This window comes from Brienomyrus brachyistius, chromosome 16, assembly GCF_023856365.1.
Source record: "Brienomyrus brachyistius isolate T26 chromosome 16, BBRACH_0.4, whole genome shotgun sequence".
Classification (NCBI taxonomy): Eukaryota; Metazoa; Chordata; class Actinopteri; order Osteoglossiformes; family Mormyridae; genus Brienomyrus; species Brienomyrus brachyistius.
In genome coordinates, this window is record NC_064548.1 from 9360163 (window position 1) to 9383844 (window position 23682).

The 23682-nt window shown below is 42.2% G+C and overlaps 1 protein-coding gene and 1 long non-coding RNA gene across 3 annotated transcripts; one reads left to right on the forward strand and one right to left on the reverse strand.

The window, feature by feature from the left end:
* Positions 1 to 1898: 1898 nt before the first annotated feature.
* On the reverse strand, positions 1899 to 6832 carry LOC125710318 (uncharacterized). Its single transcript, XR_007382961.1, has 2 exons — positions 6472 to 6832; positions 1899 to 3282 (listed from the first exon to the last, which is right to left on the reverse strand). It is a non-coding gene; the product is annotated as an uncharacterized LOC125710318 (long non-coding RNA).
* A 10765-nt stretch (positions 6833 to 17597) lies between these two features.
* Positions 17598 to 23304, forward strand: LOC125710236 (zinc-binding protein A33-like). Of its 2 annotated transcripts, none has more exons than XM_048979768.1 (8): positions 17598 to 17815; positions 18028 to 18218; positions 19569 to 19838; positions 20173 to 20268; positions 20347 to 20580; positions 20947 to 21058; positions 21154 to 21180; positions 21278 to 23304. In XM_048979768.1, exons 3-8 carry the CDS (start codon positions 19578 to 19580, stop codon positions 21823 to 21825), a joined length of 1278 nt encoding a protein of 425 aa, XP_048835725.1. In that variant the 5' UTR covers positions 17598 to 17815; positions 18028 to 18218; positions 19569 to 19577; the 3' UTR covers positions 21826 to 23304. The 2 variants fall into 2 exon arrangements, with proteins under 2 accessions (XP_048835725.1, XP_048835724.1); XM_048979767.1 differs by having other exon boundaries at positions 17603 to 17815; positions 20911 to 21058.
* The last annotated feature ends 378 nt before the right edge of the window (positions 23305 to 23682 follow it).

A 23682-nucleotide genomic window follows, 5' to 3' on the forward strand; every position in this document is an offset into this window, starting at 1 on the left:
GCACACGTGTTCCAGTTTCCCAGGTCCCTTCGGTATAACATGCTTCTGCACCATGGCTGAGAGGGTAGTCGATTTCTACCACTTACAATATGCGACAAAGTTGAATTTGTAAGAGAAAGGTACACGATGCATTTTTGCTGACTGAAAATGACGTGTTTTCCTTAACAGCGATTCATACAAACATGTAAACAATAGACAAAATGGGTGTATCAAGTACTAGCATTCTTTTGCCTTTCTTATTTCGCTCTTCCATGTTCCATGAGCTTTTTTGTATAAATGATGTAATAATAGATTGCCACACACTCTGATAAAGTGACTTGGGGCAACGGTGTAAAATTAAAATGAATTGAGCAGAACTTATAGGAAGCCTTCCCCAGCATCAAATGTATCCTTGCAGGACCAGCAGAGAAGCTGTGTAGCATCTGCTTGATGAGTATCTTCATGGAGCACGCTATGTTGTCCTTCATATGACGCCACGGTCGTTGTCGGCCTTAGGAACCCAGGAGAAGGTCAATGGCGTTATGCACTCCACGTTATTCACGTTCTGCTGCTAGCGCTCAGGGAGCTAATGGGAAGGATAAAGCAGAATGACTACAATGCAAAGTCTGGATCTATACATTGATGGCAGGTGAGGGAAGTTTCTTACTCCAGACACAAATTATTTAGGTACAATAAAATCATCCTATAAATTCAGTCATCCAGCATTAACTCTTCAAATCGTTTTGATATGTTTGAAACAGGAAAAAAAAAACAGGCACAAATGGCACCGAAACTTTACATACTTTAATTTCATTAAACTAGGCCATTTTGCCCACCTGAAGGGCAACAGACAGTATCTAAGCCTTTCATGGGGATTGAACATCTGATAAGGCCATTAAATGAGCTACAGTACCATGTAACTATGAGCAGACAAGAACTAGGGTCAACACAAAGACACACTTTCTTTTGTATTTGTAAATTTCACCCCAGAGTGCATTTTGTTTTTTGTTTTTTTTACGATTCCCTGCTTGTGGGGAACACAGCTTCGTATAAATTCCAACCCAGAAGCACATAGAAATGGCGACATATCAAACTTAAGACAATAAAGTTTGGTTGAACAGTCTTTCAAACCAGTACAGAAATGTTCAATAATGTCATTAACTTTTATGTATTTAAAAAAAATGACAACTTGCAGCGTCATGCTGACCCAGACAGCTGGTGAAAAAGCAACAAAGACTTTTTTAAATTACAGTTTATATCCTCTCTGCTGCATATAAAGCAGCCAAACCCTAAAGCTGAAAGCATTCAAATAATATCTGATGGCTAGTTAGCCCTGGGGGTGGGTATTAACTGATGCAATGTCCCATCTATCAGCGGGAGGTTACTGGAATCCAGACAGTGGGATTACACACCCAGGGGCCCCTGCCAAACATAGCCACACACTTCCTGCTCCTTTAAAGTGCCTCTTTCTAACAGCTAGAAAGACGAGCATTCAAACCTTTTTGATTTGCATGATACTACGCTGCAGTAGTGTAATAGTCTGCTGATAGATGTGCCTACACTATTTTCCCCACCAGATTTGGTTCAGTAATGTTTTGGGAAACACTTTCTATGCCATGTTTTTTAGAATCTATGAACACATTCATAACACATTATAATGCATTCATAAAACATTGTAAATGTGTCTATAAATATTTATAAAAAGGCACAATACATTATAGCTATGTTTATAATGCATTATGAAGGCTACATGAAGGTCTTGTCTATAATGGTCTGACGATGCCTTCATGATGCTGTACAAAGTATCCTTAATTCTTACACCAAGCATTATAATGCGTTATGAAGGTATCTGTAGTGTGTTACAGATGAGAGCTTTAGGAGGTAGTATAATTAACATTATAATGCCTTGTGACTCTCAATAGAAGATGCTGTGATGCTTTATAAATTCTTATACCAATCATTATAATGCATTATGAATGTATCTACAGCGCATTACAGATGAGAGTTTCATTTGAGCTTATGATGTATTATAATCAACACTATAATGCCTTATGACTGTCAACAGAAGATGGTATAATGTTTTATAAATTCTTATACCAACCATTATAATACATTATGAATGTATCTACAGTGCATTACAAATGAGAGGTTCATTCGAGCTTATTAAGTATTATAATCAACACTATAATGCCTTATGACTTCAATAGAAGATGCTGTAATGCTTTATAAATTCTTATATCAACCATTATAATGGATTATGAAAGTATGTATCATGTATTATACTAGATGCAGCTTTAACTAAAGTGTTACTAACAGAGCTACCAATCTTGATTTTCTTTTTTTACCATTATGGTCACCTGAGTTTGATAGTGTTTATTTACTGTCACATTCGATTTCTGTCATCTTCCAGATCTCTAAGAGCCTGGCCTCTTGCTTACGTTCAGCTTTTATATATTAAGGCCTTTGAAGTTGCTGCCTCTCCTGTGTGTGTCTCCCTGCAAGCAGGACTTTCTCATACTGACGGTTTGTGGCAGGAGATCCGGATCAGGTGCTCCTGCCTGGAGAACATTAACAGTGTCTGTTAATTTTCAACAGGATGTCGTCTGCTGGAAACTGGCACTGTACATGACCTCATGTCTGATGTTAGACCCATAATAAAGACCATTCTAACTGATTCTAGCCCTGTTATGATATGAAGGCTACTGTTTTCATGTTTTTTATTGACTTTAATGAAATAGTAAATTTTATTGAGCTTTAAGTATTACTTGAGCCGATGAATAGATTTATTGTTAACATGTTTGTAACTATAAACTAAACAACACTTTTCCTAATTGTATTCATAATGCAGTACGATTTGCACATGACTTCATAATGGAATGTGGCATGTCACATGACTTTTTTGAAGGTAATGCTTTGAGAAGGCCCACAGTCAGAAGGGATTGCAAACGATGTCAGCGACCAGGGGACTCATCCATGGTCTGATCGGGCTTCTCTGCCTTAAAGCATCATTGCTCCGACTTCTCAGCGTGGTGTTTGGATGCAGAGTGACTGGACCTACATCAGGTGTGATCTGAGATCATGCAGAGGTCAAAAAACAAACTTACAGAGGACTTAGAAAAGTCATGAATTTGTAAGGGCCGGCTGCTGGCTTGCCGATATGTTCAGATTGGTTGCACATTACTTAATTTTAGCCTTTCAAATGTGTCATTTTGGGCTTGTAATATCAAAGCCGCTGATTGGATGGCTGATGACTGCTGCAATTGGCCGGATTTTCCTCCAGAGACATCGCCAAGGTTACGGGCTCTGGAAAGTAAACAGCAGAATGTCAGCCAAGATATCACAGAAGACCTCAACACCCAGAAGGCAACTTAAACATGATTAAAAATAAAAATGTCTACTCGTGTTGCTAAAGGGCTATGGATGTTGGAGCAGAGATTTAGGAGTAAATGTGTGACATATATCTATGTCCGCATGTTAGCAGCAACGTCAAGCTTTTCGCGCAGCGGTCTTTGATAGATTTAGACAGTGTGAAGTCCCAACTGCTTTCTGGGATCTGCTGTAAACATCTACACCCACATTATAGACACGAAATAAAAGCTTTTTTCAATGATGATAATGACTCTCATCAGAGATGAGAAGTTTATGGCTTAGCAGTGAGTTCTCAATTCTCTTAGGCTTCTGGTCAGCCTCAGCAAGGTCTCCCGGCGAAGCTTGTTTCAAGATCCAAGACTTTTTGTACATCAGTACAATTCTTACTCTCGCCCTCCAGTTAGTAACTTGTAACATTTAAGGGGATTAGACAGGACAAAATAAGACAAAGTCAAAAGGCACATCAAAGTGGGCAATGCAGAGCTACATATTTATCGTATAAACACAAAAAAAATATGACATTCCTGAAACATGTAGCTACATAAATTATACTTTTATTAAATAAATATGTTTTTGTTTAATAGCCGAAGTAGGAAATACGACTGTCCACTAAAGTGAACTGCAATTAAAAGGCGAAGGAGTTTTTTGTTTGAGAGATTTTCAACTCAGCAAAACAGAGGGAGGATCCTTTCACTGGTGACACAAAGCAGTGGTTCTGGCCCTGATAGCTCATCCTGAGCAGCCTGTCCGCTGTGTCCCCCGGAAAGCTGTGATTACGAGAGGGGCCACAGATACCCAGGGGCTTCGAGGAACAGACACCCAGCTGTCCCACACCAGGGTGGCCCACATCTGTCAGTTTCCTCAAGGGGACGGATGTGTCTGTTCTCTTCTGAGGCTGATGCTGATGTTAATCATTGCATAAACGAGAAAGGGGTCGTGATAAAACATATAGAAGACGCATCCCAAATACTCCTGTGGCCAATAGGCCTACACGTGTAAGGAATTAAAGCAACACAGCTATTCAGTTTGCACGAACCAGAAAATTCACATAAACACTTGTACGAGCGTGAAGTTCAGTGTAATTACTGGTTTATTCATTCTCATAAAAGTATTCTGCTGATGTAACTTTAAATGGCAAAGAAACACAGGATAAGATGTTAGTGTTTGTTAGCAAATTGTCTTTGATTTCCAACAACTGGGAATTTATTCTACATTTAGAAGCACATGTTGTCAACAGAACAAAGTTCAGATTTTTCCCTTCCTGGTTTTTATTTCATCGCCCACGTTACAGAGCATCACCGAGGACGTCATGGGTCGTCATTAACATTCATCGGAGATCAGGGCAGCCGTGTATGTTAAAGGAAATGGCTGCTTTAGCTTATTCGCCTTTTTTCTTTTATTTACCTCAGTCTGTTTGCTATGATCTGTCTTTCTTAGCTACCAGCTACATTAAGTGACAACGGCAGAAACCTGACAGCAATATTCAGTATTCAGTAGTCTTGGCCATCCATCGTGCGCCTTTGAGCAGGTCTTTTCAGTGCTTTACTTTAGTAAAAATAAAATACATGAAATAAACATTTAAACGTTTACATTTCTAAATGCTGTAGTTAAATGTACTTAGTTTTAAATTAATTTACAACAATTATTGTTGGAAATTTGATTATGCAGCTTAATTTCAAAATATTTTCTGTCACCAAGTATTGGTTTTACCTATATGCTTTGTAAGCATGTGAGTAGCTTCCTGAAGAAGTATTGCTGGTAAATTAATAGTAAAAGGATTAAGTTGGCCTGTTTCCTTGGAAATGGCACCATATAAAAGCCTGCGAAGGTATAACACGCTCACTTTAAACACAGTAACTCATGTCCTCATACTTTCCAGTTTTGGGAGGATTACTGGCAGAGAATAAGCCCCACTCTGTAAAAATATGAGCTCCTGCTCTGAAACACTCCATCCCCCCTGGCCAGGCTTCAAACGCAGCTGCTTGAGTCGGTGAACATCAACAGGTCTCCCGGCTTCAAGGCCTTCAGAATCAGTGCATAGCATCTGCTTAAAGAGTCCCTCTGGCCGGTGAGAGTCATGTTTCCGCTGTGTAAAAATAAAAATCAACAATGCGTCTCTGGTGGGAGGTGGGATCTCATTGGTATCTCGCCAGGATCTGTCAGCCATAGACAGTGGAACCGTTCGGAACGCAGAGCCGCTTTGAAGTGCTGCTGGAATCCGCAGCGCATGCAGATATCAGCCTCGCAGCTTCCAGATGTCTCTCTTAATAACTGGATGCCCCAACTTTATAAATAATGAATGGCATCTCCTGCAGATGTAGCCATTGTCGATGGGAGGTCAGTAAATGCTTATTTGTTTACTTAATTGGGCTTGGATCCTTTTCAGGCAACATTTGGGAACCACAAAGCAATAAACATCTAACAGTTATCAGATGCTCTTACTCGTTAGCAAATGGCAATTTCTCTTTATCACCTCGAAGACTGCGGCTCAAAAGAAGTTTCACAATATCATGTTATTTGTTCCTGTGTTATTATTGCAGTTGAGGACGTTGCGTCGAGATGTCGGCTACACCTTCCTTCTGTTGAGGCACGAAATACAAGTGCAATTTGTGCTATTTCAGCTGCCCCTTCAAGGTGTTGAAACCGGGATGTCCTGATTCCGGTTGTTCTTGGACCGCTCCTGTATGATAGCCTCTCGTCACGCCGGACACAGAGACCAAGGCCAGCGCTACACCAGCTGCTAACTGGAGCCAAATGGCTGTTGCCACTGCCTATCTGCCTGTGGTGGGAAGTAACTCTGCTGCTAAGACAAACAGCACCTTTGTTTCTACATCACGCTGCGCGGGCAGGTCCCGGCTTCGAGCTCTGGGGATAGGTGAATGTGTTCTGTAGGACTCCGCCCCCCTGTCTCACTTGCTCTCATGCATCTCATGCGTATACTCAACACTGCCCCATCTGGTGGGACTGCAATTTACATCACTGGCAGGCTAAGTGTCAAAAGTAAGGCAAAATAGCTACTATATGATAGTTTAGCATGAGGAACACTCACAGATAGACGTCATCACTATTCTTCTGGAAGCTGGAGAAGATGCCGGTTTTAGGTTAGCTTAAAAAAACACTTACCATTGGGCCTTTCTGGCAAAAGTTGTGTTTTTTCACATTGTATTCTCTGTATGTTCGTCTCCACACAAGTTTTTACAAGCAGTAAAAAATTAGGCAAACCTCGATAATTTCACCGACGTTTCTAGGCCCGCTGGGCACCGTTCTGTTTACTCGCCTTCTAACTTCTCCTTTAATCGCGTCAACAAGCTGCTGGTTTCAAAGAACTCTGTGTCTCACTGATGTTGCCGATCCCACTCCAGGAAAGTGACTTTGATTGAAATCTATACCAAATAAACAAAGGTGCCTTGCCTGGGCTCACAGTCAGACCAACCAAAATAAAATAAAAATGCATTCCAGTAACTCGTTCAGGTGCCTGGGACTGTTCAGGTGCCAAGGTCAGTAGGCTGACGCACCGCCCCGCCATGTGAAATCGTTAACTTGAAAGACAGAAAACATAACCCACCTTGTATAACAAACTATACCTATTTATACTTCCACTTGTATGGCAATTTGGCAAATCGGGTATGCATGTCTGGATTTACCCATACAAATTGCGAACGTTTTCAGTGTAACGGCACATATTTCATTGTTAGACATCAATTGGGCATGTAAAGATGATTAAAAAACAACAGATGGGAGAGATGAGGCATTATGAAAGGAATGTTCATAAATTAATAACATTCTTAAATAGTATGCACTTTCACTGCAAGCCTGTGTGGGACATTGGTGGACACACTCCAAGTATTTTTCTTTTTCCTGGAAACTGCAAACTGGAGCTGATGTTTCTATATACTGTAATGATAGGAATAACGAGGGTATGTATTTGAGACAAAGGGTTGAGTAAAGCACCACTGGTCAGTCATTCACTGTGCCCTTTGTATAATCAACTATACTTTAAGTTCACTCTCACTATCCATTAATCTGAATTATTACCAGAGGGTGGTCTTTCTTGTGAAAATCAAACTGCCTTTATTAAAAACCAAACTTAGACATCAGTGTGTTGGTTTGTGACAGAGAACAGATGTTTGTTTCTTTATGTCTGATAATATTGCAGACTCACTCGTTTGGGTTTCATGTCAGTTCCCCTCTCGGGGCAAAGTCCACTACGACTTTGAGAGGGATGTCAAGTGTGTCGAGGGCTCTCTTCCTGAGTTCGTAGCTCATTCAGAAACACTCCACCAACAACAATGGTCCAGACGGCTACTGGAGAGGGTGACCTGGTGGGGTAATGACATTGTGATTCTCACAGTGTCCCAGATTTGAGCAAATGGGAGGAGAACTGTGTGACTTGGTGAATAGTCAATCGGGCGCATGCACAATGAGAATCCTTTATGTTCCACTGGACATGTCCTACATGACAACTATAAAGAAAAATTACAAAGTACACACACAAATAAATCCATCCAGAATTCAAATATACACCTCAATTAGTTGTGCATGGTATGAGCGTGATTTCAACACCCTATTAAAGTCAAAGTTCTCATACAACCCTAACCCTTAAATAGACAACTAAGTATTTACGCATGAATCACCGGTTCAGACTTCGGTCTTGGATGTTCCGGTGCGGATACTCTTTAGACAAAATTACTACTCGATGGTTGAATGCAGACCAACTTCCTCTGCTCGCTGCACATTTGTTAGGTCAATTCCATCCTCCACTGCCCCTCTGCCCTCCCCAGCTTCCTTGAAATCCTATTCCATGTCTTTTGTTACACGAGAATTGCATAGTGCAACTAAACATGCGATGGAAAGACTCACATCGCTAACCCTGAATGAACCTCGCTGTTCATTTTACACCCGGCTTGTGAAACGTGATCATACATGTCAACTGGAACCTGGTTATGTGCAGTTATACAGTGCATGTGAATGGTAACATACTGGCACAAGGGGCCAGAATGCAAATGAAGCCTTAGCAAGTTTCTGCATGCAGAGGATTCAGTATAACTAGCAGTGCTAGGTGTATAACTAAAAATTTGGAGCTGGTTGAGAAGAAGAGCAGGGGTTGCGGGGGGGGGGGGCACCAGTGACTGTTCTGCTGCCCAGTTCCCTTACTCCCAGACCACTCCAGTAAACATCGACCTATCTGGCCATCATTAATATTTTTTAAAATCCATCTCCATTTTCCGGGAAATGGGGAGAAAAATGTGACAATCAAATGAAAAGTTGACAGGTATTGCTGAGCCACCCAAGCTGGTTATATATTAAAAATATATTTTTCTCAAACATTTTCCTAAACAGATCTTAAAGGTCCTTCTGATTGCTTGGCCAAGAATTGGCCATTGGACACTGTAAGAAGCTAAAAAACTGACATTGTTTAAGGTTTCTGATAAATCATTCCTGTGTGGTTCGCATTTCTTCCTTCCTAAAAATATGTTAACTTTATTTCAACCCATCGCACGATTGGATGGATGTCCATGTGTCCATTGGCAATGCTATTCTTCAAAGGCTGTACTTTGTGCACGAATAATGACATTTGCACGTCATGTATTGTGGCTACAACATGATACAATAACATCAAAATCTACGTACCAAAGCTAAAATGTCAATAGTCTAAAGAGTCATCGCTACGGCTTTGTCCACTTTGCACTGTCAGCTACACATCAACCAGCAACATAAAGGGTGATGATGCTGAACTCGGCCACTCAGCCCCCTTCCACTGCCATAGTGAAGGTTTCCCTACTTCTGGGGAGACCTGCAGTGCTGCGACCTTGACAAAACATCTCTTCCAGAGCCCCCATGTATTTCTCCCACTCCCGGCTTCCGGCAGTCCGCTCTGCCTCCCAGGTGCAGCTTCTTCTCCATCTACATCCTCACGGACCTGGATCAAGCCGCACCAACCCTCGCTGACACACTTCACCGTATTTCCACTCCATGCTACTGGCCTCCGTAGACAGCAAATCAAGGATTTTATTCTTGAGGAGCACCGAACATTAGCGATGGCTGAAGTAAGGCCCATGGGGGGGGGGGGGGCACCACATGCTGTCAGTCCCTACTTGAGTTATCATAATGAAATGTAACAATGTAGCCATTTGAAGGTGGGTTATAACAATGAGTGACACTGAACACAGCACAGTCACCGACGTTTGGTCCCCTGTAGACCACATACACGTACTGCACTAAATATTAAATTACCCATCCATCCATTTTCCAAACCACTTATCCTACTGGGTCACGGGGGGTCCGGAGCCTATCCTGGAAGCAATGGGCACGAGACAGGGAACAACCCAGGATGGGGGGCCGGCCCATCGCAGGGCACACTCATACACCATTCACTCAACCGGAGGCAACCCCACGACGACATGGAAAGAACATGCAAACTCCACACACATGTGACCCAGGCGGAGACTCAAACCCGGGTCTCAGAGGTGTGAGGCAACAGTGCTAACTACTGCACCACCATGCCACCCCGATTAAATAACCATGTTCCTTATTTAGGAGATACTGAAGCAGCTTGCTAGCTATAATCTTCTGACTTTACTTATTTGCTATTTATTCAGTTTTTGAAACGTCTGAGGGGGTGCGGAAATGAGGCCCCAGACACAACAAACCCCCCCCCGAGCACAAGTGATGTCACTCTCTCCGATGGCGTCACACACACCTTCTTCCATCCAATACTTCATTATCGCTCAGACTCACCCCATTACCACCCCCTTCATTTCATTTCAGTTATTCTGCACTGCAGTTATTACTACAGAGATGTGTTTCACGGCGTCCGCCTGACCAAGATTGCCGTGGCTTTCCTTAAAATTGCAGATAATGTGATTACGTAGTTGTGTTAAAGCGACACGAACCACCTATTACACTGAGTCCCCTATCACGATTTACAATGGAAGTTAGACATTAGCGAATAAAGCTGGGATTTACCAAAAAAAAAAGGCTCCACAAGAAAAATTGGAGGAAGCACGGCTCCACTTTCATCTGATAAAGATTGTATTTTGGTTTAAGAAAAGTTCCAAGTCTGAAATCGACCCAAACAGCTTGCGTGATCTCTGCATTACTCCCAGTCTCTGAAACTCATTTAATTACTGAACCCGGCAGAGATGTATGTTCTCTTCTTTGTGCACTCTTGGAGAGGAGCATTGTGTTTCATTTTTATTGTTGTCTCTTTTAAACTCTGCCATGGAACTGATTAGACCTGGGTGGACTTGCTCGCTTGTTGTGAACTTACTGAACATTTGATTAATCACTGTTGTGTTTTGGTTTCGCTCACACAATGGGCATCGTTCCCTCTGCGCCCTGCAGGCCTGCGTTACTCCTCTCATGCCAGTTGGGTAATTAGCCTGATTAAGCTACGTAGGATGACCTGGTCCAGCACCATGTTCCACCTCCCTGTCAGTCCGTGACATTTATCCCAGTGATTCCAGGCCAAATTTCTGGGTGAACTGCCTTCACAGACAGAAACAGACCTCCCGCATGTGCCTTAACACTGTTTTTCCCAGGGACTCGAAGAAATATTAAGGTCTCCTGTGCTCTGTATGCCTGGGACCAACTGAATGACCTCCACAAACCTTAGCATAGTATCTGCATCTATGTGTGTGTGTGTGTGTGTGTGTGTGTGTGCATGTGTGTTTGTATGTGTGTGTGTGTCTGTCTGTCTGTCTGTCTGTGTGGTTGGGGCCAAAATGTCCCCAAAATGTGGTAAAACCTGAAACTTCCTTACTGTTAGGGAGGTTTTCCAGGTCACCATTTGGCTAACCACAGTTCTATAAAAATCTGTGAAATCAATCAAAAGAGTAAAAAGGCCAAAAGACTTATATTTTGTTTGGTTAGTTAAGGTTAAGGTAGGGCTGGGTGGGGAGCAGGGGAGTTTCTAGCTATTGAAAAGACCAAGGGCTAAATCAAGTTTACCCGGGACTCTTTTTCTTTTTGACGGAGGATAATTGGCATCTGGTCTAAAATACTCCGGGCTGGGCTTAAAATACTCGGGATCTAACACCGCCCGTGGTTAACTGGGATTAGGGACTTTCCCATAGAAATGAATGGAAGGTCCCCATTGAAATAGGTATGCCAACATGCGCGCGCACGCGCGTGTGTGAGTGCCCTACAATAAACTGGCATCCCATTTTGGGTAACAAGCGTCTTTATGCCATCCGCTGCCTGGGATGAGCCCCCTGGCTACTTGCAACTCTGTCCTGAGAAAATAAAGTTTGCAAAACCGTTGCTATGCATACAGCAGCGGAAGGGTGGTCTGCCTCGTGTGTGAGAAGCCTCCCATCTACTGGTCAGTAAAGGAAGTACATTAAAATGGAAACATTCTTTCTTTTAAACATCTATGATCTTTTTTGAGATAACATGACAATCGATTATGTAAATCTTGAACTTAATATATCCTACTATCCTTTGGGTATTAATAGTTTTAGAAGCGCACTAATAGTTTGGGAAGCGCACTTGTAATCTAAAGATTTCAGCTTCGAATCCCCGACCAGCAAGGCAGCACTGAGGTACCCTGAGCAAGGTACCGCCCCCAAGCACTGCTCCCCGGGCGCTGAATTAGCTGCCCCCTGCTATTTCACATCGTCACATATGGGTTAAATACAGAGAACACATTTCGTTGTTGTGCACTGTGTGCTGTGGTGTATCAACAATGACAATTGATCACTAAATTCTATTCTAAATTCTTAGTCAGCACATACAATTTTCACCTGGGTTTGCGCTAGTTCTGTACTGGGCGAGTTTTAGGACTGTTTCCATGTTTTATGGGTTTCACTCAGGCACGGATCATGCATTTTGGCTTTGATTGTTACCCCATGCGTATGTACAGGTACCTTATTAAACACCCATTCCAGACTCCAGCTGTATAACTGCTCAGAAATGGACAATTGCAACTGATACGAGATGTTGTTAAAGACCGTAAATTTTATTCGCTGATTTTAATTTTGCTGGTTAAGTGGTGTAACTTGTGTGGGTAAATATGATACGTAACGAAACAGATGGACTCTACTCCCCCACTCTACATTTTTTTCCACTTTTGACAGTATGCATTACAGAATGGAATGATGTGGGTCATTTCTAACACAAGGATATAAAATATCTAATAAACAATAATATAAAAGCCAGTAAATTTGGGTCGAATTGAGTGGAATAATACAATAATGGCAAACTACGCTGTTGAAGTGTATTTGAGATTCTTGTAGTGGAGATAATTGTTCAAATGTTTTCTTAATGATTTTTGTATGCCTCAGTCGCCACCAGAGGGCGTCTGACTTCAGTAAGTACCTGACACTAGATAAATAGTGACTCCAGAGAAAACGTTACACCAGAACATCACGTGATTAATGACAAACGAGGTTTCGCTTCCCGGAGACTTCAAGCTGATTCATTTCAATATTCAAATCAATGACGTGAATCTCAGCCCGTTGAGTAAGTTGTATTGGCTGATTTGACTTCTTTTATTTTCACAGTTAAAATCGATTTGTTACACGCAGCATTAATATAAACGAGGCAGAGGTCCATTTGTGGAGCAATCCATGATTTTATTTCACCAAAAACAGTATCAAGTAATGGAGAAATGAGGCTCTCTGAAGCACCGAGGCTTTCCAACCCAGTGATTTTCCAAAAGGGTATTTACCCAAAGTCTCGTTCAGCACAATGCGTCATTGATCATGTGACTTTCTGAAAACGATGCAAGAATCAAAACGAGACATCAGCTGACATTCCCCTCCGTACTCGATACATACTACAGAGCTTTGGTTATAAACATAACATCGCTACGCAAGTCATCATCGTCATAATTATAAGGTTGGTTCCTGGAACCTGGAGTTGGGTACCGGAAAGGAACAGGATTTTCTTCATGAAGGTGAACCTTGATCTGATGCTATATACTCTGGAAAGCCAAAGAAACAGACAACTTAATTAAAGAGCCATTCTGCCAGCTGAACTGCGTGGGTGGAGGGCAGAGAAAGGATGAAGCAGCACATCTTTAAAAAAAAATCAGTCTACTACAACCAATGAGACCATATGTTCTTTTGAGGGAGGAAGATCTGTAATAAAGTCCAGTGCTACATAGCAGCTGGGCACATGGGGCACGACAGAACTGAGTCACACACATGATCCACCAGCATATCTGGGATTCTTAGGTCCTGCAAACTGAAACTGGGTAAAGAACAAAAGCCCATCTGGCCTGTCTAGGATTGGGCTGTTTTGTCCCCCTTAATAAACTGAAGACTTTTGCACTTTAGACAGGTAAGCCTGCCCCTCAAACCAGTGCTTACATTCTAATGGTACTACTTCATCACCAGCAACTCTCTGACCCCTACGTTGAATTCAATTCAATCTATTTTTATATAGCGCCTTTCACAACAGAGGCACCCCAAGGCGCTTTACATGGATGTGTTGTAATACATTACAACGTCATTAAGACAGAATAATACAAAAGCAGGGAATAGAGAAGACAAAGAAATGAATGAAAGAAAGATAGACGAAGCGAGGAAGGAGGAAGAAACAAAAGCATTGGGGGTCCAAGGTTAACTGGCTGCCCACCCTCCCGGGCATGCTGACATTACAAGAAAAGAAAGAGTGGGCTTGCTTTCTAAAGGCAAGGTGTAAACTGTGGTCAAGGTCACAGCCAAAGTCCATCAATGAGCAAGTTCTCCACGCCAGCCCGTAGGGGGGGCAGATTGAAGGCTACACCCTCTTTCTTCAGTAAATTAGTCAGGCACATCGCCTGAAGACAGGGACGCATGTATTATAGCCGTTATAAGTCTTACCAGAGCCCAGGGATTCTATCCATTATTATTTTGCTTGGCTGAGGAAAATTTGTATGAAAAACCAGCTTAGCAGGATGAGACCCACTCATAGGCCAGTGCGGTAAGGGGGCAGGTAGAGAGCTGAAGCTGCAGATAATAATCCATTGACCCAGAATATGCTACATCTCCTTCTCAGTCATGAGCTCTGGCCATGAACCAATAGCTCTAACCTTCTCTACATCCATCTTTACCTCCTGCAGAACAAAAATAGTGGATTCATCTCTCACTTCTAGGTTTTAGCATGTGATTGGTATTCTCGTCAGCACTGTAGAACTGCTTGGTGTTTAGCTAGGTTTGGGTAATAAATCAATATATTGTCTGTATAGAAGATTACAAGCCTGTCTATCACATATCTTAATATCACATTTGCAAATGACTAGAATACTTAAGGTGCATTGAGTAATTCATAAGGCATAATGAGATACTTCTTAGTGCCCACGAGTGATTATAAATGCAGTCTTCCTCATAAATGCGTAGGTCAAGTTTAGTAAAAAAACAACAGAACTTTAGTGTACTTGTTCTAAAGCATCAGGGATCAACGGCAAGACATGCCAACACCTGACAGTGTCTTTATTTAAAACAGGTTTCTCAGCCTTTTCCACAACACATGCATAATGTTTGATGTCGACGGCCATCAAATATCGCCGATCGGGCTGGGGGCTTCAGTTGATATTGATAGTTATGACTCTATATAATTCAAGTAAAAAAAAGATTTAATACTTCGAGGCTTTATTTTTTGATTAAGATTCTCTTAGAATTGTCTTTATTAACAGATTCAGAACATTTAAAAAGGTAAGAAATTCAATGAACAGCAAGCTAATTTTAACAGGCAAGTCAAAAATAAACTTGATTTGTCATAGTGTATAAGACTAGAGAATGCTGACAGGATGAATAGTTGTTGGGTTTGTTCTCTGACAACCTTTCTGCTAGTTCCAGGGAACAGGTCTGACGTTGCTGAGTTGTCACCCATCCCAAAGTGAAAAATAAAATGCCGTGTCCTGTTTTTAACTAGTACGGGTGTGATTCGTCCCGTATTTCTCCAGCGTGAAAGGCTAAACCCTAATTGCTGGTGTTTGGGACCGTATGCACTTGCATTCTGTACGTTCTACTCCTGATGGTGCAAAATAAGTTTGCGGTATTTGCCGGTTTAGTTCGCGCAAGTTTTTGGCAGAGTTTATATTATACAGCGCCAGCCTGTTGTACGTCAGACTTCAAATCGTAAAACTGTACCGAAAAAGAACTGGAAAAGATGTTGAGGCTGCTGAGCTGTTGCTTTCGTCATTGACAATTAAAACATCTTCTGAGGGAGCATTAATTTCTAATTTCCGAAGTGTTACGAAAACAGGGGCGGCATGGTGGTGCTGTGGTTAGCACTGTTGCCTCACACCTCTGGGACCCGGGTTCGAGTCTCCGCCTGGGTAACATGTGTGTGGAGTTTGCATGTTCTCCCCATGTCGTCGTGGGGTTTCCTCTGGGTACTCCGGTTTCCCCCCACAGTCCAAAAACATGCTGAGGCTAATTGGACTTGGACTTGGCATGTGTCAGTGAATGGTGTGTGAGTGTGCCCTGCGATGGGTTGGCCCCCCATCCTGGGTTGTTCCCTGCCTCGTGCCCATTGCTTCCAGGATAGGCTCCGGACCCCCCGCCACCCAGTAGGATAAGAGGTTTGGAAAATGGATGGATTATGATAACAGCAGAGCTCTGCTAATTCAACCAACCATGCTTTGGGTAGGTTGTCCATTCTTAAAAGACGATACGATTGGTTGGAATTGCATTTGTTTCTGTGATGTGTGTTATCAAGAAATGTTCCTTGTCGACAGTATGTTGAAGTTTCTCATTTCCTTGTCATTTAAATTTTATATGACGATAAGTCAATATAACATTCATGTGACTCAAACCCTGTAGTTTTCCCAGGCAACCATCAGGTGGGCATCTGCGCAGCTGCCCATTTCCGACCGAACCGTGTTTCCTTGCCACAGCTGCACAGCCCACTTAGAAGCTGTTTGCACCCCACTGAATGAGAAAACTTTATTTGGTGCCACTTTACAATAAGACTTCCCATATACAGGTAAAGGCTTTATGAATGGTTTTTAATCTGGTTATTAAATAAGACTGTTATTCAGGGGTTGATAAGGGATGATTAGGTACCTTATCTGGATCATGTAAAAGAGGTCTGGGATGTCCTAATCAGGTTTTGGAGGAATTAATCACAAAAAACTGGGCTGGTTCTCTGTGCAAGGAGGGTATCAGTCACCTGGTGAAGCGGAACCTCTGGCATCCAACTGCCTAGCAATAAAATTTGCTGCAGCACTGGAAATCCTTTCTAATCAGGTGAGCACATGGGGAAAGGGATGAGTGACCCCCCTGTCACTCCCTTAACAGCTTATTTACCAAGATGGACATCTGACCATACTAATCTGAGTCCTTGATACCCCTCTAGCAGGCCAGTTCTGCGTTAAAAGGCCAATAGATCAGGCTCAATAGATCAGGCTCAACAGATCAGGCTCACAGCACCTGCTTCTGGCACCTAGCATACAGAATTCCAGGTCAAATATCTGCGGCAGATTATTAACTCACATACTTCCTGGAATCCTGTTCCTGGATTTCTCTAGTGCCTTTAATACAATTCGGCCCTGTCTGCTCCATGAAAAAATGTCCAGAATGTCCAGAATCTATCTATCTATCTATCTGATACTTCTGGATCAAATATACATTGTAGGTGTCTGCTTGGCCACGTACACTTCTACCTACGGCATAGATTCTACGCAAAAGTATAAATCAGCCTTTACTCCATTCTGGAAATGAGTGTATAACTGGGACTATGAAGATGTAATTGGACTTTGCTGGTGCCACAGAGAATAGAATAGAATAGAATAGAATAGAATAGAATAGAATAGAATAGAATAGAATAGCTTTATTGTAATAGTACATTTCTAGTACAATGAAATATCCTTCACATTACCTGGAAAAAAAGCCATATATTCTGTATAGAATATGATATGCAGAGCAGTCAAATAAACAGATAGATAAATAGTATTTATGTGCCTGTTGCAATGAATTGTACATAAACCGGCATTATTGCACATTACGGTATTTCACATTGCACACAGTATTACACATGATGGGTAGTATCGCACAATTCATGTAATATTACACATGACATATAGTCACATGACAGGCATTTCTGTACTTGTCAGGGGTGTTTTGGGGGGTGTTTAAAGTGAAGGGGGGCTGTGTCTCAGAGAGCTCACTTCAGTGACAGCTGAAGACAACAAGAACAGAATTGTGATCCAAAGATGGGTAACCAGTCAATCGCTCAATAACACAAGAAATACAATCAGAATTAATTAGATGGGAAATTCCCAGTGTGTGACATCTCACAATACGTCACAACAAACTGGTTTCAAAGGAAATATTGAACCAGTTCGTCCACTTAAGAACAGAAGGTGATTAAGGCAGAGGAGCAGGTTGTACAGAAGATCTGAGCTGGTTCCTGAATCCTGGAGTGGGACACCAATAATGGCTTTTACTCCAATAAAGACTGAGGATGAATCCTCAGTGAGGATCCTCAGTTTGCAGAAAGGCCATGCAAAGAAGATTGATGGACTTCACCAAACAAAGTGAGTATATATGGTCTCTAAAGTTATAATATCAAAAATTTTAAAACAAGGCAATTTAAAAGCATTGAAAAGATGGATATGAACAGTAAATAGTGCCATGAAATGGTTAATGTAATTTACAGAAAGAGGGAGGGAGAGAAGGAGGGATGGAGGAAGGAGGAGGAGAGCCCAGTGGCGTGCGATGATCTACTTTCTTTCCTTTTAAATGACAGAAAGCAATGGGTACACAGAAAGATCTTCCCGATTACCCTGGAAGCTGATCTCAGATGCGGGTCAATAATCAAGCAAAGCAGGTTCCACCAGGTGAGATACACGGACCCCCAACCTAGGTGGAATCAGTGGGAGATGCCATTCTTTGCTGGATCTCAGTGAAGGAAGAACACCTTCTCCAGCTGCGATTGAGGTAAGTGGCGGGAACCAGGCAGGACCAGGATGGAGGCAGGACTTGTGGGTGAGACAGGCAGGGTAGAGGTGGATTACAAGCTAAAAATGGTATCACCCACACCTTTAATATGCTATTCATTAGTGGACGAATATCCAAAATACAGTTACTGAGATTTTCTGAAATGAAAAGCCACTAACACCTTAAAGTGTGCTTAGTGAGTTTGTGAAGCTGCTCCGTCTGAGAAAAAGTTTGTGAACCTTTTGCATTTATCTGGATTTATGATTTCTAAATGGCTCCTAAAATGTAATTGGATAAATTTGATCATATCTGCCTCACTCCATTACACTCCCCCCACGGTGTCTGACAGCAGTGAGATTCTGCTGCTGCTCTGCAGTGTCTTGACAGGATGCTCTTGGGGCACGACGCTGTGCTCACTTACCAAAAAGCTCAGCCTCTGCCCCGTCTTTCTGAAGAACATCATTGCAGTGCTGCTGCGGAGCACATGGGTGTCTTCTAGCAAGCAGGGATGCTTTTAGTGAGCACTGGTTCCTCTGTGGTGGTGAATCTGCACGAACGCAGCTTGTGTTCTTGGGTCCTTTGTCACTTATTTGCAGATTCTACAGTGTACATGTGTATGTCATACAATCTTTGTAGGGAAATTAATGATACTGCGGAAACTGACTGTGGATTGTCTTTTGGTAACCCCTTCCATTATTCCACTCTGAAATCTCCTTTAATTTGACCAAAATTGTGTGTTAATTAAATTGTGAAGGGGGGGGGGTTCAAATACATGTATTACTGTGCATATACTGTATATGCCCTGTGATGGACTGACATGCCATCCAGGGTGTCCCTCTGGGAGAGGTTCCAGGTCCATCTACGAGCCTCACCAGGTCATGCACTTAGAATGTATGGACGGACTTTTAGGTTCATATAGCATCTTCACATTTTCTGTGTGTTGCTTATTGAGTAAGACTTCCTTTATTATTATGCCTTGTATTTAGATTAGATGACATTTATGGAATTATTCCTAAATACAGATAAAAACAGGTGGTTCATAAACTTTTTTTCTCACAACTGTACACTGGAAAAGCGTTTGGGACGTTTTTACTCAGGCATCGAGACAAATAACGTGAGCGTCTGTTTTTAATCCTTTGCGCATTTCTCATTCCTGTGCCGTGTTTCACTCGCGTGTTTGCTGCTGTACAGCAATGCATCACCTCAGTGAAGCCCTTCATATGCAAATTTAAAGTTGGCATGTATCAGTTGTTTACTGGCTACATTCCAACACCACTACCAGTCCATGTTTTGCATAGCTTGCTTCGGTAATGATATGTTTAACATATCATTTTTCTTCTGAACTTGTAGGTACAGGAGATGGGTCTGACTCTCAGTGTTAATTTTGAAGCTCAGCTCAGGTGCTGCATATGTCTGGATGTCTTCACCAGCCCAGTCTCCACTCCATGTGGACACAATTTTTGCCAGGCTTGTTTACAAGGCTACTGGGACAGATGTGATCGCTATAGCTGTCCACTGTGCAAAACGATTTTTGACGAAAAGCCAAAACTGAGTATCAACTGTAGCTTCTCTGAAATAACTGAATTATTCAAGGAGTCAAGACAAGCAACCTGTTCCAAGGCAAGTCCTGTTGGATCTCTGGATCCTCACCTGACAGACACGCACCTCGGAAGCCATGATCTGGTCGAGTGCCCCGAACACGAACCACAACAGACTCCTGGAGATGTTCTATAAATGTGACCAGACATGTTTTTCTGAGCAGTGTGGTCAGATGAGTCACAAAGATCATGACACTATATCTGTGGAGAGAGCATTTATTGAATGAAAAATAAGACAATGAGAGCTCTCTTCTGTATCAGCTGACTTTTGAAAAGAATGGGTAACCTTGTATGTGTTTAATCACTAATCAGGTCTGTCAATGTCATGCCTGATAAGTTCATTTACCACCCCATAGATGGAGCTGGAAAGGACCAGAGCTGATATTCAAAAGTTTATTCAGGAAAGATGGAAGAAGCTGGAGGAGATCCAGAAATCAGTTGAGCTCAGCAAGGTGTGTTTTCTCGAAGACAGCTGTACAGCAGTGACACATGTCATAGACATACGCTGAACATAATCTGTCCTCCACCAGATCAACTCCAGGAGGGTCATCGAGGACAGTATCCAAGCCTTCACTACCCTGGTGGGTTCCATTGTGAGGAGCCAGATAGAGTTCGTTGAGAAGGTGCAGGAGAAGCAAAAGGCAGAGGAGACGAGGGCAGATGGGTTCATCAAAGAGTTGGAGAAGGAGATGACGGAGCTGCAGAAGAGAAACGTTGAGTTAGAGCAACTCTGGCACACTGAGGACCTCATACACTTCTTACAGGTTAGTGAATGCTACTGTCTGCAGCAATTCATCTATGTGAAGTCAGTAGCAGAAGAGAGGGTGTGTGGTTCAGTAGATTGGACCTCTCTGTCTGTGACTGGAAGGTTGCTGGTTTATATCCCATATTCAGCAGAGTAGCTGCATCTATATCGGAACCTTGAGATCCCACTATAGCTTTTTTCATACCTGTACCAGTGCAAAAAAACATCATTTAAGTTCAAATCTTGCACATCAAATAACTGCAGTAACAATATTTTCATCTTGGTGGTGAGTTTCATCATGTCAAGGATTCTGAAGCTCTGATGAAACCTCCCCTCTCACTGCCTGTAGAGATCACCTATGCTGTGCACCTCCCCACGTGAACAGGACTGGACCGAGGCCACCGTTCACGCTGATGTCGGTGTAGGGACAGTGAGATGTGTCACGTCTGGACTGAAAAGGGCATTTAAAGAAACTGAGAATTTCTTCTCTGCGGCAGGTAATTTTGAATTCATCTTTGACTGTCAAACTCAGCAGCTAACAAGTTTTGACAATAGCTTATTCACCATGTGTTTCATTTTTTTATAATGGCAGAGTTCCAGAGAATGCAGCTGCATGCAGGTGAGTATTTGTCACTTGGCAAGGAATCATGATGATTAATCCATCATTGTTGCCATTTGTCTGAATGTCGATCAACAGCCATCATTTCTTTCTTCAGTTGACGTGACGCTGGACCCAAGCACGGCAAACCCTTGGCTCGTCTTGTCTGAGGATGGGAAGCAGGTTTGGGATGGTGACACTCAGTTGCATCTCCCGGACTGCCCTAAGAGGTTCGACAGCTCCGTCTGTGTCCTGGCGAAGGAGGGCTTCACCACAGGGAGGCACTACTGGGAGGTGGAAGTGGGAGAAAAGGTAGCCTGGGACATTGGGGTGGTCAGAGAGACAGTCAACCGGAAAGGCATCATCAGTGCCAACCCCGAGGATGGCTATTGGACCATGTGTCTTCGCCACAGCAACATGTACAGTTGTTGTGGGACCTGTTGTTTTTCCCTGCCCCCAAACAGGCGGCCCCGGAAGTTAGGGGTGTATCTAGATTATGAAGAGGGTCAGATTTCCTTTTATAATGTCGATGTCCAATCTCACATGTACACACATCGTCACACTTTCACAGAGCGCCTCTACCCATTTTTCAGTCCGTACACGAACGACGACGGGCCTAATACTGCCCCGCTGGTCATTTCTCCTGTCAGGATGGCAGCTCAGTGAAGCATGGGAGGGGCATCAAATTTTAACTGCGATGTCAAGTACCTGTAACCGGGTCGCTGGGAGGGGAAATTAGCAGCCATTCAAATATCACGGCGGGTAGGAGGGAATTTCCTACAATTTGACAATCAATAGTGCCATTTCCACTGTCCCTGAGTACTTGGACTAAATAGTGCGAAAGCCATCTTACTATAGCATAAAAAGTGTGAATCTCGTTTTAGCTATATGCCTTTGTATATTTTCATATCTGTTTTGTTTTCATCTGAGACTCATTTATTAGAGAGGCTACAAGATGGCCGACACTCAGTTATACTCTTGGAACTCGCAAAACCAGTTCTAATGACAGCTTATCTCTGTTGCTGAAAATGAAAACAAGAAACCTGAAGCTGATATGCTTCCTAGGAATGTTTACTTCAGCAGTAACGTTAACAGGAAAACAACATTTCCTAGGAATTCTAATTGTTTTACATTCTTCTTTCCAAAGGTATTTCCTCATTCATTTCTGCAGTAGAGGTCTCATCTCTTATTTTAAAACATCTATGTGTCATTTACAAGACTTAAAGCATGTCAAAATAAACATTATGCTGGAAAATGTTGCCTTATGGCTGCCCTGGGCAAACAAAACAGTATGGCGTAATAATTTTCCATTACACATGCTTGACTGTGAATACAGATTTCAGCTGCATTGATAAATGTGAACAAATAAGAATGCGTGAATAGAAATGTTCAAGAAAACAAATGTATTAATTAAGTAGGCATTGCTGAAATGTGAAGATATTTCCCCCGTAAATGTGATTCAGAAGTATCATTTGCATCATTTATTCAAATGTTGTTTATGTATTTTTTTTTCTTGTATTTTATTTTCTTATTTTTAATTTATCATTTTCCTTCGTCCAGCATGGGGTCATGAGCAGTCAGGGGCCTGTACTCTTTGCTGGAGAATAGCAGTGAGCATGAGGACTGATCACACCATACCTAAGACACACAAGGCCATTGCAGGATCATGGTCTCCTTGTTCTTCCCCCAGACCAAAGATATGCAATTGACTGGAGTCTTTAAATGGTCCACACCATTGTGTAAACTGCCCTGAGATGGACTGGCACCCCGTCCAGGGTGTATTCCAGCCATGTGCCCTATACTATATAGACTCCAGGTCCCCACATAATCCTGACCTGGAAAACAGGTTAAAAGATGGATGGATGGATGGATGGATGGATGGATCTCTTTCCTATCCATTCTTATTTATATATCTTCAACAGTTTTTTTGTCAAAATCTCTCAAACCTGTACTGTATTATCCTCAAAAGCAATTCTCACTTTACCGGTAGTAATCATGTATTTCACCCTGAATACGAGTTTATGCTTTGTATCTTACAGTATATGCCTTATGTTGATAAAGTTCACTGGACGGACAATCAACATAAATCACTGGATTTATCATTTGTATTTGATTTTGAAAGGCAAAATAAATCATTCAAGAATGGCTTTGTGTATTTATTCGGCAGATTCTTTATACAAATCAAATCAGCAGCCGAGGAAGCAGGATTGGACTGTCCTGGGGGCAGCTGGGGGTTAAGGACCTTGCCCTGGGGCCCAAAATTTAAATTACTCTGCGAGTGTATAGAGTAATATTTAAGCACGCCATCTAAACCTACTGAGCCACACCCCCACCCCCCAATTAATTTGCTTGTCCAAATAACAGCAGATCAATGGATTGCACAAAAGGGCATTTCAGTCGAATACAGCCTTTTAAATCTGCAAGTGGACTAGGGGGTTTTGCTGTTTTATTATTGAGTATGGTTTTATTGTTTTACCTCAGGGAATTACATCCGGTTTGCCACATTTGTATTAGTCACTCCTT

Coding starts and splice junctions, on each gene's coding strand:
- LOC125710236 (XM_048979767.1), top strand. CDS start 19,578: ATGGGTCTGACTCTCAGTGTTAATTTTGAAGCTCAGCTCAGGTGCTGC. Junction 20,269..20,346: donor AATCAGTTGAGCTCAGCAAG/GTGTGTTTTCTC, acceptor GTCCTCCACCAG/ATCAACTCCAGGAGGGTCAT. Junction 21,059..21,153: donor GAATTTCTTCTCTGCGGCAG/GTAATTTTGAAT, acceptor TTATAATGGCAG/AGTTCCAGAGAATGCAGCTG.